Source organism: Miniopterus natalensis, chromosome 3 (assembly GCF_054644295.1).
Source record: "Miniopterus natalensis isolate mMinNat1 chromosome 3, mMinNat1.hap1, whole genome shotgun sequence".
Classification (NCBI taxonomy): Eukaryota; Metazoa; Chordata; class Mammalia; order Chiroptera; family Miniopteridae; genus Miniopterus; species Miniopterus natalensis.
The window spans coordinates 86605637-86618926 of NC_142083.1; the positions used below are offsets into that span (position 1 = coordinate 86605637).

At 51.0% G+C, this 13290-nt stretch overlaps 1 protein-coding gene across 1 annotated transcript; it reads left to right on the forward strand.

Moving 5' to 3' along the window:
* DEXI (Dexi homolog) lies at window positions 1–12778 on the forward strand. Its single transcript, XM_016197594.2, has 2 exons — window positions 1–890; window positions 12121–12778. Exon 1 carries the CDS (start codon window positions 459–461, stop codon window positions 744–746), a length of 288 nt encoding a protein of 95 aa, XP_016053080.1. The 5' UTR covers window positions 1–458; the 3' UTR covers window positions 747–890; window positions 12121–12778.
* Window positions 12779–13290: the final 512 nt, after the last annotated feature.

Here is a 13290-nt window from a genome sequence, read left to right on the forward strand (position 1 = left end):
CAGCCATGGGCTCGGAGCCTGCGGGGGCGCAAATGGGGCTGGAGGAACTGCCCGGCCGACCTGGGGAGGCTGCCTCCCGCACCGGCCCTAGACTCTGAGCCGCGGTGGGGTCCCCGCCGGCGCTGCGAGGGCCCGTGATTGCGAACGGGGCGCATCGGAGGAGCCGGACAGCCGTCGGGCACTTCCGGGGGCCCCGTCTGACCGCCGCGCTGATCGAGAGGACTGTGGGCACATCTACGGGTATACGGGGACCCCGCCAGGCACGTTTCGGGGGCCGGGGCGCGTCCGCAGGGGCCCACCGCACATCCCCGGGGGTCACCGCCGGGCCCCAGCGCCTCCTTGGTCCGGCCCCGGCGCGTCCCTGGATGGCTGAGCGGTCCCCTCGCCGGCCTCCCGGGCGCCACAGCGGCTGAGCTCGCCGGGGTCTCCGGGCCGCTGCCTCCCTCGCCGCCCCCTGCATGCCCAGCGCCCGGGTCGCGGCCCACCTGGACGTGCTGGGCCCCCTGACCCCCTACGTGCCACCGCCGCTGTTGCCCTCTATGTTCTACGTGGGCCTGTTTTTCGTCAATGTGCTGATCCTATACTACGCCTTCCTCATGGAGTACATCGTCCTCAACGTGGGCCTCGTCTTCCTGCCCGAGGACATGGACCAGGCGCTCGTGGACCTCGGCGTGCTTTCCGACCCCGGCCTGGGCCTCTACGATGCCGACTCGGAGCTCGACGTCTTCGATGGTTACTTGGAGTAGGCCTCGCTGCCCCCGAACCCCTCCACGACCTGCAGCCTTCCACCCGGACCAGCCTCCCGGATCATGCCGCCGCTGCTGGCTGAGGACGCCGTTTGGCCAGGGATGGGACCTCCAGAACGAGGCCCTCTCCGGCCCCCGAAGCCTGTAAGTGCCCTCCCTCTGCGGGACGAGGGCGGGTTGGGGCCCTGGTGATGAAGAGGGAGGCATCCCCCAAGCCGGACACACACCCCTCCCCCAGGCTCCTGATTCATTCCTCCATTCACCTCCTCCAGGTCTACTTGGATGTCAGGAATGTTTGGACTCCTCTTAGGCCCTTCCTTGGAGTTGGAAAGCTTCCGCTAAGGAAGGTGACAGCTGTTGAAGAGGGGAAGGGAGGCAGGGCCTAAGTAGTGTTTGGGTTAGCCTTGCTGCCAACTGCCACAGCTTGTGGAAAAAAACCTTTGCACCCAAATCCATTTGAGGCAGAGCTGTCAGCTCCTCCCCCTGTCCTCAGCCTGGCTTGATGATGACCTTGGTTTTGGGGGGATTCTCACTAGTCCCGGAAGGATAAAGACTTGTAGTGTCACAAAAGGTAGGAAGCCGGTCACCGGTCACCTTTGTCCTGTGGCCTCTTGGGGACTGAGAGCAAGGGCTCCTGGCTGGGGCTGTAAGAGGAGAAACCTCCTTCAGCAAAGAACCCTGTACTTCCTTTGGCCTTGGGTTTGCTGCTGTTTTGGAGTCAGGTTTCAGGGTGCCCCAGCTCAGCAATTCTGCAGCTCCAATCTGCAGGGGCTGCCAGTTTCACAGGCTGCCTTCATAGAGCAGGCAAGCAAGAGGGTTGGTGCTGGAGCTGGCTTTGCCTGCAGTGTTTGCAAGGCCTCAAGGGGCTCTTGGGCCAGCAGGAGAAGCTACAGGATCTTTGCACTGAGATGTTAAAGTCCTGCCTCTGGGCTGCAACCAGGTAGCTGTGTCCAGCCCCACAGGTGTCTTGGTGGGAGAGAAATGAAAATCCAGAAAGGAGAAATACTTGGCCAGAGTAACACATCAAGGAAGAGAGGCAAATAAGTAAAGAAAAGAAAACAAACAAAACAAAAGAAGAAAAAAAAGGAAGAGAGGCAGCTGGACTAGATGGGAGAGAGACCGGCAGACTGTTGGGTCTGGTGAGGGTTCACGGGACATGCAGGAACTCCTTTGCTGGAGCCCCTCAGCTGGCCAGTGCTGGAGTGTCACTAGGCACAGGGTTTGAGGGGCAATAGAAGGGGAATACTGAGACTTTGGGCAAGGGCTTCTTTTGGAAAACAGACACTAATGCCACTCATCCCAAGCAGGCTGAATAAACACCTCTCCTCTGTTGCCTTTCTAAGCCAAGATGACTGTAGTCAGAGGGTGATTCAGAGTGAGGCCTGACCGACTGCCAGTAGTGCTGGGGGCCAGGGGCTCCCCTGAAGGGTTAACAGTGACATTTCTTTGAAGAAAGCTTCATTTGAGCTACTCTGTATAATTACCCAGTCTGCCTGCCTTTCATCCATCCATGCATCCATTCATTGGTTCTTTTATTGAACAAATGTTTACTGAGTATCTACTGCCTGGCGGGTGAACACTGTGAACAAGACAGACTTAGCCCTGACCCTCCCGGCACTTAGTGAGAGAGATAAGCAGGTTTCCAAGCAAGATAATCAGATTTTTTTCAGAGGTATGAAGGCAGGTAAGGACATGGCTGTCCCTGTTGTGTTTACTGCTGTTTCCTCAGCACTTAGAATAGCACCTAGTATCTAGTAGGTGCTCAATAAATGTCTATTGATCTAAGTGACACAGAAGAATAGAGATGGGCTGCTTCAGATAGGGGGGTCAGAGAAGGCCTTCTAAGGAGATGATACATTTGAGCTGAGCCCTAAATTGATAGAGGGACCCAGACATGAAGACCTGGGGAAGAGCCATCCAGGCAGAGGAAACTGCTAGTGCCAAGGTCGTCACGTGAGAGAGAGTTGGTTCTTCCAACAACTGAAAGGAGGCTGTTGTGGCTGGAGAGCAGCCCCAGGAGAGGTCAGTGGGGTGGACAGGGGCCAGACTGTGTGGGACCTGGAGGCCACAGCCATGAGCAGTGGGAAGCCATCAGCAGGTTTTACTTGGGCAAGGGATGACACAATTCTACTTCACATTTTGCTCAGATGGCTTTGGTGGTTGTGGGCAGAATGGGCTACAGGAGCAAGTGCAGAAACAGGGTAGCCAGTTAGGAGCTGTTTTGTTGCTTGGGCCAGAGGTGACCAAGGCTTGGATGAGGCTGGGTTAGTAAAGATGGAGAAACACGAGCAGACCAAGGACACCTTTTGAAGGTAGAACTATGGAATCCATTCAAAACCTGCACTGAGTATTGGTCATCTACTGTGCCTGGTTCCGGGCCCTTTTTGTATTCACTCATTCAGTCATTCAGCAAATGTTAGCCCTTCCTACACTTCTGCCAGGCCCCGTGCTAGGCTCCCGGGGTCCCAAGGTGAATCCCTGCCTCCCAGCCAAGCGCTTGACTTTCAGACAGTGTAACGTGGTGAAGAATGTCTTATTTGATCTCTACCACATGACCGGAAACACTTCCCCTTCCAAATGAAAACATTGGCATACTCTGAACCAAAAACTGAAGCCTAAGTGCTTTGACATACTTTGCAACAAACGCTGTTTGGGCAGACACAGGAAATGTGTCTAAGATACACCCTTGCGAAGCTTTGAAAGCGACAGAACTGGACCCTGGGAAGTAGGGAGGCCTGGGGCTGTGGGAAATACTTGTGCCTGGAGAAATGGTGGAAGTCACGCACAGCATTCCTTCTTCCCCACTCCCAGATCCAAACCAAGGTAGTCTTGGCCCCAAGGACTGGGGAAGCCCAGACTTGGTTGGTTGGGTGAGGGGTGGCTAGAAGCAGGAAAGGCCTTTGGGAAAGATTAACGATGATCTGACTGCACCTCATCTCCAGGACCCTTTCCATAATCAGAAGAATACCAGTGGTCAAATCTTGCTCTTTCTCGCTCATTCTCACATGGACACAGTTTCATGAAACACTGACTACAGGTGAGGGGCATATCAGGCAGTTGGGGACAAGGGTGGATCTGAAGATGAAAAGATTCACTCACTTTTGCTCCCTCTTTCTCTTTGTTCTCTTATGTGTGTACCCACATAATCCAGGTCCTCAAACATTTGTTGAGAACTATTAAGAGGCAGTGTTAGGGTCAAGCGCCCCAGATTAAGATGCCCTGGGTTCAAATCCCAACCCTAACTATGACCTCGGCATGCTACGTACCTCCGTGTGTCAGATTCCTCTTCTATAAAGCAGAGATCATGAAAATACCTCCTTGTGAGGATTAAATGAGATATATGTAAAGCTCTTAGACCTTCCTGTATTTAGTGAGTGATATGTTAAAATTAACCACTATTATCATTAATAGATATAATGGAAAGTGTGTACACTCAGGCTCTTATGAATGTATATACCTGCGCATATACCCATTGATAATTTATATCCCATGATGAGCAAAAGAGGACTGGCTGGCTGAGTGATGGGTAGGTCCAGGTCTAGACTACAAGGACAGACTTCTCACTCTGCCTTCTAGCCCTGGGACCCTCAGGAGATCTTGCCCATTGTGCTGTGGCCTCAGAAGGCCACCAGCTCTGTGGTTTTCCTAAAATGTTAATCATTGCCTAGGAGCAGGGGCAGTGGGGAGTCAGGAGCTCTCTCCTTCCCAGGAGAAAGGGCCACTGCAGCTGGCCTGGGAGTGAGGCGAGTCCTTGCGTCCTAGTAGTTCTGAAGTGGAGGCAGCTCAGCTGGATTGGTTTGTCCTGGTTGCTGATGAAAGCAGATGGTGCTGCCAGCCCTCTCTTGGCATAGAGGAAGGGCTGTGGGAGAGGAGCCTCACTGCACTGGGAACGGAGAGACTGGAGAATGCAGTTGCCAGAGTCAGCAATGGCCTGGTAGAGCTCAGATTTAGAGCTAAAGGTAACCAGACACAGTGGTCAACTTATTACAGGGTTTCCTAGGCTTCAGTGTCCTTCCTGGATGCTGCAGCTACTCCTTCCTGATCTACCTTCCCTGCTCCTTTGTGCCAATCTGTGGGTTGTGCCATTAGCAGAACACACAGGAAGCTGGCATGTCACTGCTTTTCTGAGAAACCCAAACCTTTTTGGGATCATAGGCACAACAGATTCAGGTCCTGGGAGATCCCCCAAGTAACTGGTGGAGTTCCAGGCAAAGGTCTGATCTGATGGGGAAACCAGGTAGAAAGTAATGACTGTCATCCAGGCAAGAGACAGGGGATGATGACGAGGGGAGGCACGTGTACCTCTAGGCCTGATGACTCTCCAGCTCTGTCCTGACATGAGGCTTACCCGAAGGACGCTGTCCACAGGGTGCATTGGTTTTGGCTGCCCCTTTAGACAGGAGAAAAGCCCAGTGTCTGTCTCAAGACAGCTGAGATGCCAGAGGTCCCACTTTGAGTTATGCAAATAAGGTTTCGTCCAAGGCACACCTTCGCAGGCCTTGTGTCTGCTCTGTTGAACTGAGAAACTAAGGACTCCTCAACTTAACCATTCGTATTCCTGGTTAATCTGCTGACTTTCCCCCTGGGACTTCTGGAAGCTTAGTTTGCTTTGGAAAACCAAGATCACAATAAAAGGGACAGGCATCATTATCCTCCATCTCACAAATAAAGAAACTGAGGCCCAGAAAGGTGGAATAGGGGTCAGGGGAACAAAGCTGAGTAAGAGCTGTGCCTCCCCACCCAGTGCTGGGGGCTATGGGTTGCGGGGGGCCTCCAAGGAGGGGCTCTGACCCTTGTCCTTTGAATACTACTCCCTGCCCTGCCAGGCCTGCCTCATGCATTCATTCCTTCTTTCTGAGTTTTTCTTTTAAGTAAAACTTTTAATTTATTTTATTATTATTATTATTATTATTTTAAATATCTTTATTGATTTCAGGGAGAGGAAGAGAGAGAGTTGAAACATCAGTGATGAGAGAGTTGTCACTGATCGGCTGCCTCCTGCACGCCCCTGACTGGCAATCGAGCCTGCAACCCAGGCATGTGCTCTGACCAGGAATCAAACAGATCTCCTGGATCCTAGGTTGATGCTCAACCGCTGAGCCACGCCCAGCTGGGTAGTAAAACTATTTTTAAATTTACAATTAGATAAAAGTCATAAGAAGAATACAAAGAATTCCCATATACCCTCCACCCAAATTCACTAATTGTACCGATTAACATTTTGCCACATTTGTTCATGTGTGCAACATGTGCACACTCTATATAATATGTATACAGTACATGCATATGTGTATAATTATTTTTCTAAACCATTTGAAAACAGACTTTAGACATTATATTTCTTTACTCCTAAATATTTCAGTATGAATTTCCTTAGAACAAAGACATTTACTTATAGAGCCACAATACAATTGTCAAATCAGCAAATTTAACATTGATACAATCCTAGGACCAATCTAATTTATGCCTTTATTCAGATCTCATCAGTTGTCCCAATAGTGTCCTTTCACACTAAAAAGTGGGGGGAGAGTTGAGGTCCAGGACCCAACCCAGCTCACCCCTTTGTATAAAGGTCTCTTGTGCTTTCTTCAATCTGGGACAGCTCCTTGGTCCATCAGTCTTTCATGATATTGACATCTGTTAAGACTACAAGTCTGGTATTTTGTAAAATGTCTCAGTTTGGGTTTGTCTGATGCTTACTCTTGAAATTAGATGTAGATGATGCATTTTTGGCAGGAACATCACAGAGAAGTGAGTGCTTGTTTTTCTGAGTGCATCATATCAAGACATGTGACACCTGTCTGCCCCATTGCTGGTGATGTTAATTTCGATGACTTGGTTAAGGTGGTGCCTGCCAGTTCTTTCCACTGTGAAGTTACTGTTTCTCCCTTTATAATTTATAGTTTGAGATTAAGTCTACTAGTTTTAGTGTTTCATTTAAAATATATATTTTTATGTGAATTTTTTAAAAATAATGTTTATGTCACTGAAAAAAGAAAACCAGTATCACTTGGCATGGATAAAAACAGGAAGTGCCAAAGTCATTAACTTCTAGCCAAATACAAGCTAGCTAAAGGTACAGAGACTCTGGCCTGCTCTTTGTTTAAAAGGCAGATTAGCAACTATCAGGTGTTAAAGATATTTCAGCTCCAGAGTGGAACTTTCTCCTCGAAGCGATCAAGGATTGACTGAGAACCAAAACGAGTCACTTGCTAACTTCGTGTGACTCGGTGTTATTTAAGGCCCCCCTCCATGTACCTCCTAAAATTGTGGCTTAGAGGCTTTGCAGTCAGATTTGGGTTTTAATCCCAGCTCCACTAGCACCTTGGACAAGTGACTTCACCTCCTGGGACCTCAGTTTCCTTCTGTGAACTGGGATGACAGCATCTGCTGCAAGGCTTGTGCACAGTAGCTGAGATGGTGAAGGGAGGATGCATAGTTGGTTCTTAATAAGTGGTGCTGTCGGTGTTGATGGCATGGCACACCCAGCGGGGGCTTGGTCCAGGAAGCCTTCCTCTTTTTTTGGCTCCCTTGACTTGGGCGCCAGTTACCAAGGAGGGTGTGTCTGTGCAGACAACCTTTGAAGCAGCCCAAGGCCAATGATAACTGGTGCCCTCAGCCCTCCTCCCTTGCCCCAGTCCTGGGGGTGTCTGGGAGCTGGTTCCAGTTTGGTACCTCTGGGAGGGATAGGCTCCATTCCTGGGATTCCTTCCTGGCAGGGGACTTGGCAGTGAGTTGGTTAAAGACAACCGCCTCTCACACATCCCGTAGCTTCCCCTGAGCATCACCCCGTGAAGCAGGCAGGGCAGGGCTTATTATGCAAGGAAGGACACTGAGGCTTGGCAAGGTTCAGTGACTCACCCCAGATGCCCAGCTACCAGGTTGCTGAGGTGGGCCTCCCAGCCACACTTCCAGTGCTTCCCCAGTGAGGTCACCTGTCAGGCATCCCGGGAGGCAGCAAGTACACTGAGGCAGAGTGCCATCCGCCTCTCTTTTGACGAGAAACCAGGCCCAGGGTTGCCTTTGTAGGCCAGGGGTATCTGGTTAGAATTCAGTTTCATTTCCATCATGTTTGTTTTTAGCATCACTTTATGTGTAGGAGAAATGATACCATTTTTTATTCAAGATAAAGATACCATTATCTTATGATAATGGCATAAAGGTTCCTTTTAAAATTTTGGAGTTAAAAAAAAAAAAAAGGTGTATTGATTGAAGATCCTAAGGAAAGAGCAGTCCAGGTGGTTCTTTGGTGTGGCGGGGCTCATGAAGGTGTTGGGCAGATGCTGCCCTAAGAAGGCCTCAAGGAATCTTGGACACCAACCGAATGGAAACACATTCTGGACAAAGAATCTTCACAAACCCCATGGCTGATGAGCGTCAATAGCTGGCATGAACCAGAATCCGTATTTGAGAAGCTGGTCCTTGTTTCTCCAGGACACTGGCTTCCATCAGAGACTCGACCCAGACAGACGGGCAGCTTCTCCTTTCCGGTCCCCCTCTGGCCGTGCTCGTCAACTAGACCGGGCAGGGGCCCTCCGGCTGCACAGCCCGTCCCAGAGACACTGGGCAAATTAGACCTAGGTGACATCTGTGGTGACACCACCACTTTGATTGGTTGGTTGGTACGTGAACAAAGGAACGAGTAATGGGTTTCCAGCAGGCAAGGTCTTTGGGGGAGGAAAAGGGCTGCTCTTTTCAGGAGGCCCCCAGCGTGAGGAGGCCCCCTGCCTGGTGTGTTTTCTAGCCCGGAACAGGTGGGGACAAGGAGGAGAGGAGCCAGCGTGTACCCCTGCCTCCTGTGCTGGGTATGGCAGGCATTCCGCCCACGCGATTTCACGTAACCCTCACCATAAACAGCCCAGTGAGGCAGGCATTGATGTCTTCCTTTCAGGTGAGGAAACAGCCCAGAGAGATTAGGTGACTTGCCTGAGGTCACATAGCTAAGAAGGGGCAGAGCCGGAGTTACCCCAGACTGGCCAATTCCAGACCTTTCCCAGGCTCCCCCAGAGAAGTAGGACAGTGGGAAGGCTGAACTACAAAAGGAGAATCCCGTCTCTGCATGTCCAGAGCATCACCCCACCAGCACCCTTAGGATACCTGGGCCAGCCCTGGTCCGTGTGTCTCGGTTGGGCCGCGTCCTGCTGTGCACCAAGAGGTTGCTGGTTCAATTCCACACATGTGGCCCCCCCCCCCCCCCCAGGTCAGGACACATCCTGGGTTTCAGGCTCCATCCCCGGTAGGGGGCATGCAGGAGGCAGCCGATCAATGTTCCATTCTCAATCAATGTTTCTCTTCTCCCGCTCTCTCTAAAAATTAATAAACTATTCTTTAAAAAATAAAAAAATACATGAGCCATTTTCTCACTTAAGCCCAATCTTCTGCAGAAGTATCAAGCTGGGATATTGCTGATTAAAATGGATTAAGTGCCCAATTGTTATTCTAATGACAAAGGAGTCAGCCACTCCCTCCCTCTAGTCCAGCTTGGAGGAGTTGCCTGGAATGAGGTTACAGTTTCAGAAAGACAGAAAAACAACCAATGGCTAATGAATCGACTCACGTTCTAATGACGTTAGCCACTGCCTGGGATTCTCTAAGCTGCAGCCCCAGGATGCTTTTCAGCTAGGGCTTTTGATACCTTATAGGAAAGAGATGGACCAAAGAAAGATGCTGAGAGGAATTAAGACTTTGGGGTCAGACCATGGAGGTTTAAATCCTGGCTCTGCTGTGTGGCCTTGCACAATTTACTTAACCTCTCTGAGCCCCCTCTGAAATTCAAGAATGGTGGTCCTTAGCCCCATCCCTAGGGTCGTTTTGAGGAATAAATGAGTTAAAGCAGATAGTACAAGGTGAGCATAAAGCACTTAATCAAGGTCAGCTGTTGTTATTCTGGGGTCTGCTGTGAGACCAGACTTGCAAGTCAGAGGAATAGGGGATTGGTCTTTAATAGTCACAGTAGGTGGCCTAAATAAGAGGTCCCAGGACATCCTCCAGCCATGGGTTCAGAGACCTGGGACCATGTCTCTGTGTTCAACTTGCTGTGTGACTTAGGGCAGGTCACCACCCTCTCTGGGCCCCTTCATTCTCTGTGGAGTGAATGGGACCAACTTCGATCAAGATCTCCCAAACCTCACATGACGTCAACAATTTTTGTCCTATTGCCTGAACTATTTATGTAGTTGTTTTCTTTAAACTGGCTTCCTAAATTTTTAAAGTGAAATTAATGTTCTGGGAAAAGAGGAACTTTATATTACTATCAGAAATGGGAATTAGCATCACTTGCCATAAAAAGAAGATGCCCCTATAAATAAACACCATGAAAACAGAAGGGCTAGTGAATTCCTGCTGGAGCCAGCACCTGTGTACCCTGAGCCCGTTCAGCCAGAGACTAGCACATAAGAGGCGCTCCAGCCAGCCTGACACTCTGGGACTTAATGCTGTTTGTTGTCACAAGGTTGGGAAAGGAATGAGGCTCTGTTCCGTGGGGTGGTTCTGTGTTCTCTAACAACCTGTCTCCAAAAGTCGGAAATGAGCTCAAGCATGATCCCCTGCCTTGGAGGTGGCTTCGGCGAGCCCAGTAAATGTGAATCTGAAGAAAGAATCCTCCAGGTTCATGGACACCAGGGTTCTCAGGAGCACCCCATGGACCCCCACAGGAACCCCAGAGGTTACTTGAAGGAGGAAGGTCAGCAGAAGGTGGACTTCTGGCAGGCTGGGGAGGGGGGACCTGTGAGCACCTCTCTACAGGGTCGAGCTCTCTGATGCTCTGGCTGTGGCCCCGGTTCCCCCTTCCACCTGCCAGGTCTAGTGGGGTGGTGGGCTGGGGCCTGAGGACTTACCGGTGTTGTGGAAGCCTGGGAAGGTCTCTGAGCAGTGGAAGGATGTGTTCCCAGCGGGCCTCTAGCAGGTGAATTTGGCAGAGGACACAAAAAACTTGAATGATTTGGCTCCTGCCTTGTCTCCCCACTGGCCTGCCAGGAGGTCCCAGGACCTGCTGTGCCCTGGTCACCTGCCCTCTCTACCTGGTATCCTTTTGTGCACAGCCTTTCCCACACTCAGCTCCACTCATCCCCTGCGCATCCTCCTGTTGTCGGGCTTATTACCTTGGGCTGAAATTGCTCACTGTATTATATGTCAAAGGCATGGGTCCCCAGCACCCAGCTCAGGACCTGGCACACAGGTGGTACAAGATTTTGTAGTCTTTTAGATCTCCAGTGGGACAAAGTCCTGGAGAGGTGGGCATCCTTAGACTCTCTCTTAGTAAAATGGAATCATAATAGTGTGTAACTCCTGGGGTTGTTAGGAGGGTGGAATGAAATCACCTGTGTAAGGCCCTATTTCAGGTGTGCTCTCCTGGGAGCAGATCCTCAGGTGAAGATTCAAGTGCAAATCGTTTATTTGGGAGGTAATCCTGGAAATTGCTGGCAGCTTCCACCTGTAGGAGATGCATGTTCTCAGTGGAAGTAGTTCTGCCCCCTTAGGTGGTCATTGGAAATGGCGTGAGGGGGCATTTTTAGTTGTCTCCGTACATGGGAATGCTGCTGGCAGTTAGTGGTCAGTGGCCAGGGATGCTGCTAACATCCTGAAATGCTCAGAACAGCCCTCCAACACTGGAGAATCACTTGCCCCAAATGTCATTAGGGCCCTGATGAACAAGACACGTTGGGTGTTTAACAGAAGTTTTATGTGATGCAGAAGGAATCATCCGAGCTGGCAAAGATGATCCTCAAAACTGGGGTACGGGGTGGGCATAGGAGTATGAGACGCTGCAGGCACACTGGCACCAACTGGACAAAGAGAGAAGGGCATGGGGAGTGGGGACCTTTGAAGGGCCTGGCAGTGGGGTTGATGCCGTGAACTGGGAGAAAGAGCTAAGTAGGGCTGCTAAGTAAATTAGCTGTGGCCGCAGCCTTCCTGCAGGTTGCGAAGCATTTTCTGGGCAATGTGTGGGAGGTGTTGCCAAGCCCTGCCCACTACCCAGAGCTTGCTCAGCTGCCCTGAAGCTCAAGTCAGCTGGCAGAGCCTTGAGTGACCCCTGCATGTGCTGCCCTTCTCCCTCAGGTACCAGGATCCCCCTTTCCTCCTCTCCAATAATGGACAGTCTTCCTCTCCCACATAAAATTGCACTGGTTCTTCAGCCCAGGGTCCTGAGGAATCAGGCAAATTTATTAAAGGGAGTTTTAAATAAAAGTTATCAGAAAACACTCCTAGCCTGAGTCTGGGGCTTCTGGTGGTTCTTTGAATGCGAGAGATAGAAGGAAGACTTCTTTGCTCCGCCACAAGCTGCCTGAGGCCTGGTGGGTGGGTCCAGACCCCCACTGAATGGGTGGCAGTCAGTGCTTCTGTGTTGGTAATGCCCCCTTTTCTCTCTTGTTAGGCCTGCTCCCTTCCAAAGTTCTGTGCCAACGGAGAGGTTCCCGTCCAGACCCAGGACGGCGGGATGGAGTGGTTGAGACTGAGTGCCGAGGTCGGGAAGGCCTCTCCCCCCCTTCCCAGAAGAAGGCAGGCATGTCCGAAGGCCTCGCCCGCCTGCAGCACTGCACAGATGGCCTTGCCTTGGCTTCCCACCTTCCGCACCTGCGATGGATGTTTACAGGAACCCAGCCAGAGTATGCCTCCCTGCCCTGTATCCCCGACTGCACCTGCTCCCCCAACTTAACTTTCAGGACACTTCAAACCGTGGACACACGAAAGTGACAGGCAACTCCGGCTGATGCCTGTGGAGCCCTGAGCCCGACCGGGTTTGATGCAGGCTGATCTTAGGGACGGCGACTGTTGCAGGGAGTAACTCCGGAAGAGCAGAGGCCGGGAGTGTGTCCAGAGCAGAGGGCAGGGTTTCACTTACTCATTTCAAGTCGCTTGTTCATCAAGTTGCCCAAAGTGACCCATCATGCCCAGGGAGAACCATGTTGCTCCTCTGGCCTGAAATATTTTTAGAAAATGTGAGTCGTACGAATACTGGACTTTGATAAACCTGTGAAAGCAATAATTAGGAGGCTGACTTCCTTCAATTAAAAAAATGTATGCAACTTCAACCCCTGGGGACCTGCTTTTTTTTTCTCTTTGAGATTTGGGAAAGGAATTCATAAGCAGAAAACCTCATGCTTGACAAAGGGCAAAAGAGTCAGGGCCTCCCAAGTTGGAGATCCAGCCAGGTTTGGAGTCTGCCCAAATTAGGCTGGTGTGGGAGGCCTGGACCAGTTCCCTGCCTGCTTCCACAAGCCTGACATACCAGGGCCAGCCTTTGGGGCGTGGTGGCACAGGCCTGGTGGCCAAGCTGGAAGCTGGGCTCAAATCCCGGAGAATCAGAGGTGTGGTACCCTCCCCACCCTCCCTTCTGAGCTGGCGCATAGTAGATGCCAGTAAAGATAAGGGAGGGGGGGTCAAACGAATGAGTGAAATTGGATCCACTTGCAGTTTCATGAAAAAAATAGCATCATTCTCTCTAATTTGCAGAGTATCTGCTGCTTTTCAAAGCACCTCATGCACCCCATGTTAAACGAGGTACAGGTGATTATTTCCACCCTACAGGTGAGCAGACTGAGGT

Coding starts and splice junctions, on each gene's coding strand:
- DEXI (XM_016197594.2), top strand. CDS start 459: ATGCCCAGCGCCCGGGTCGCGGCCCACCTGGACGTGCTGGGCCCCCTG.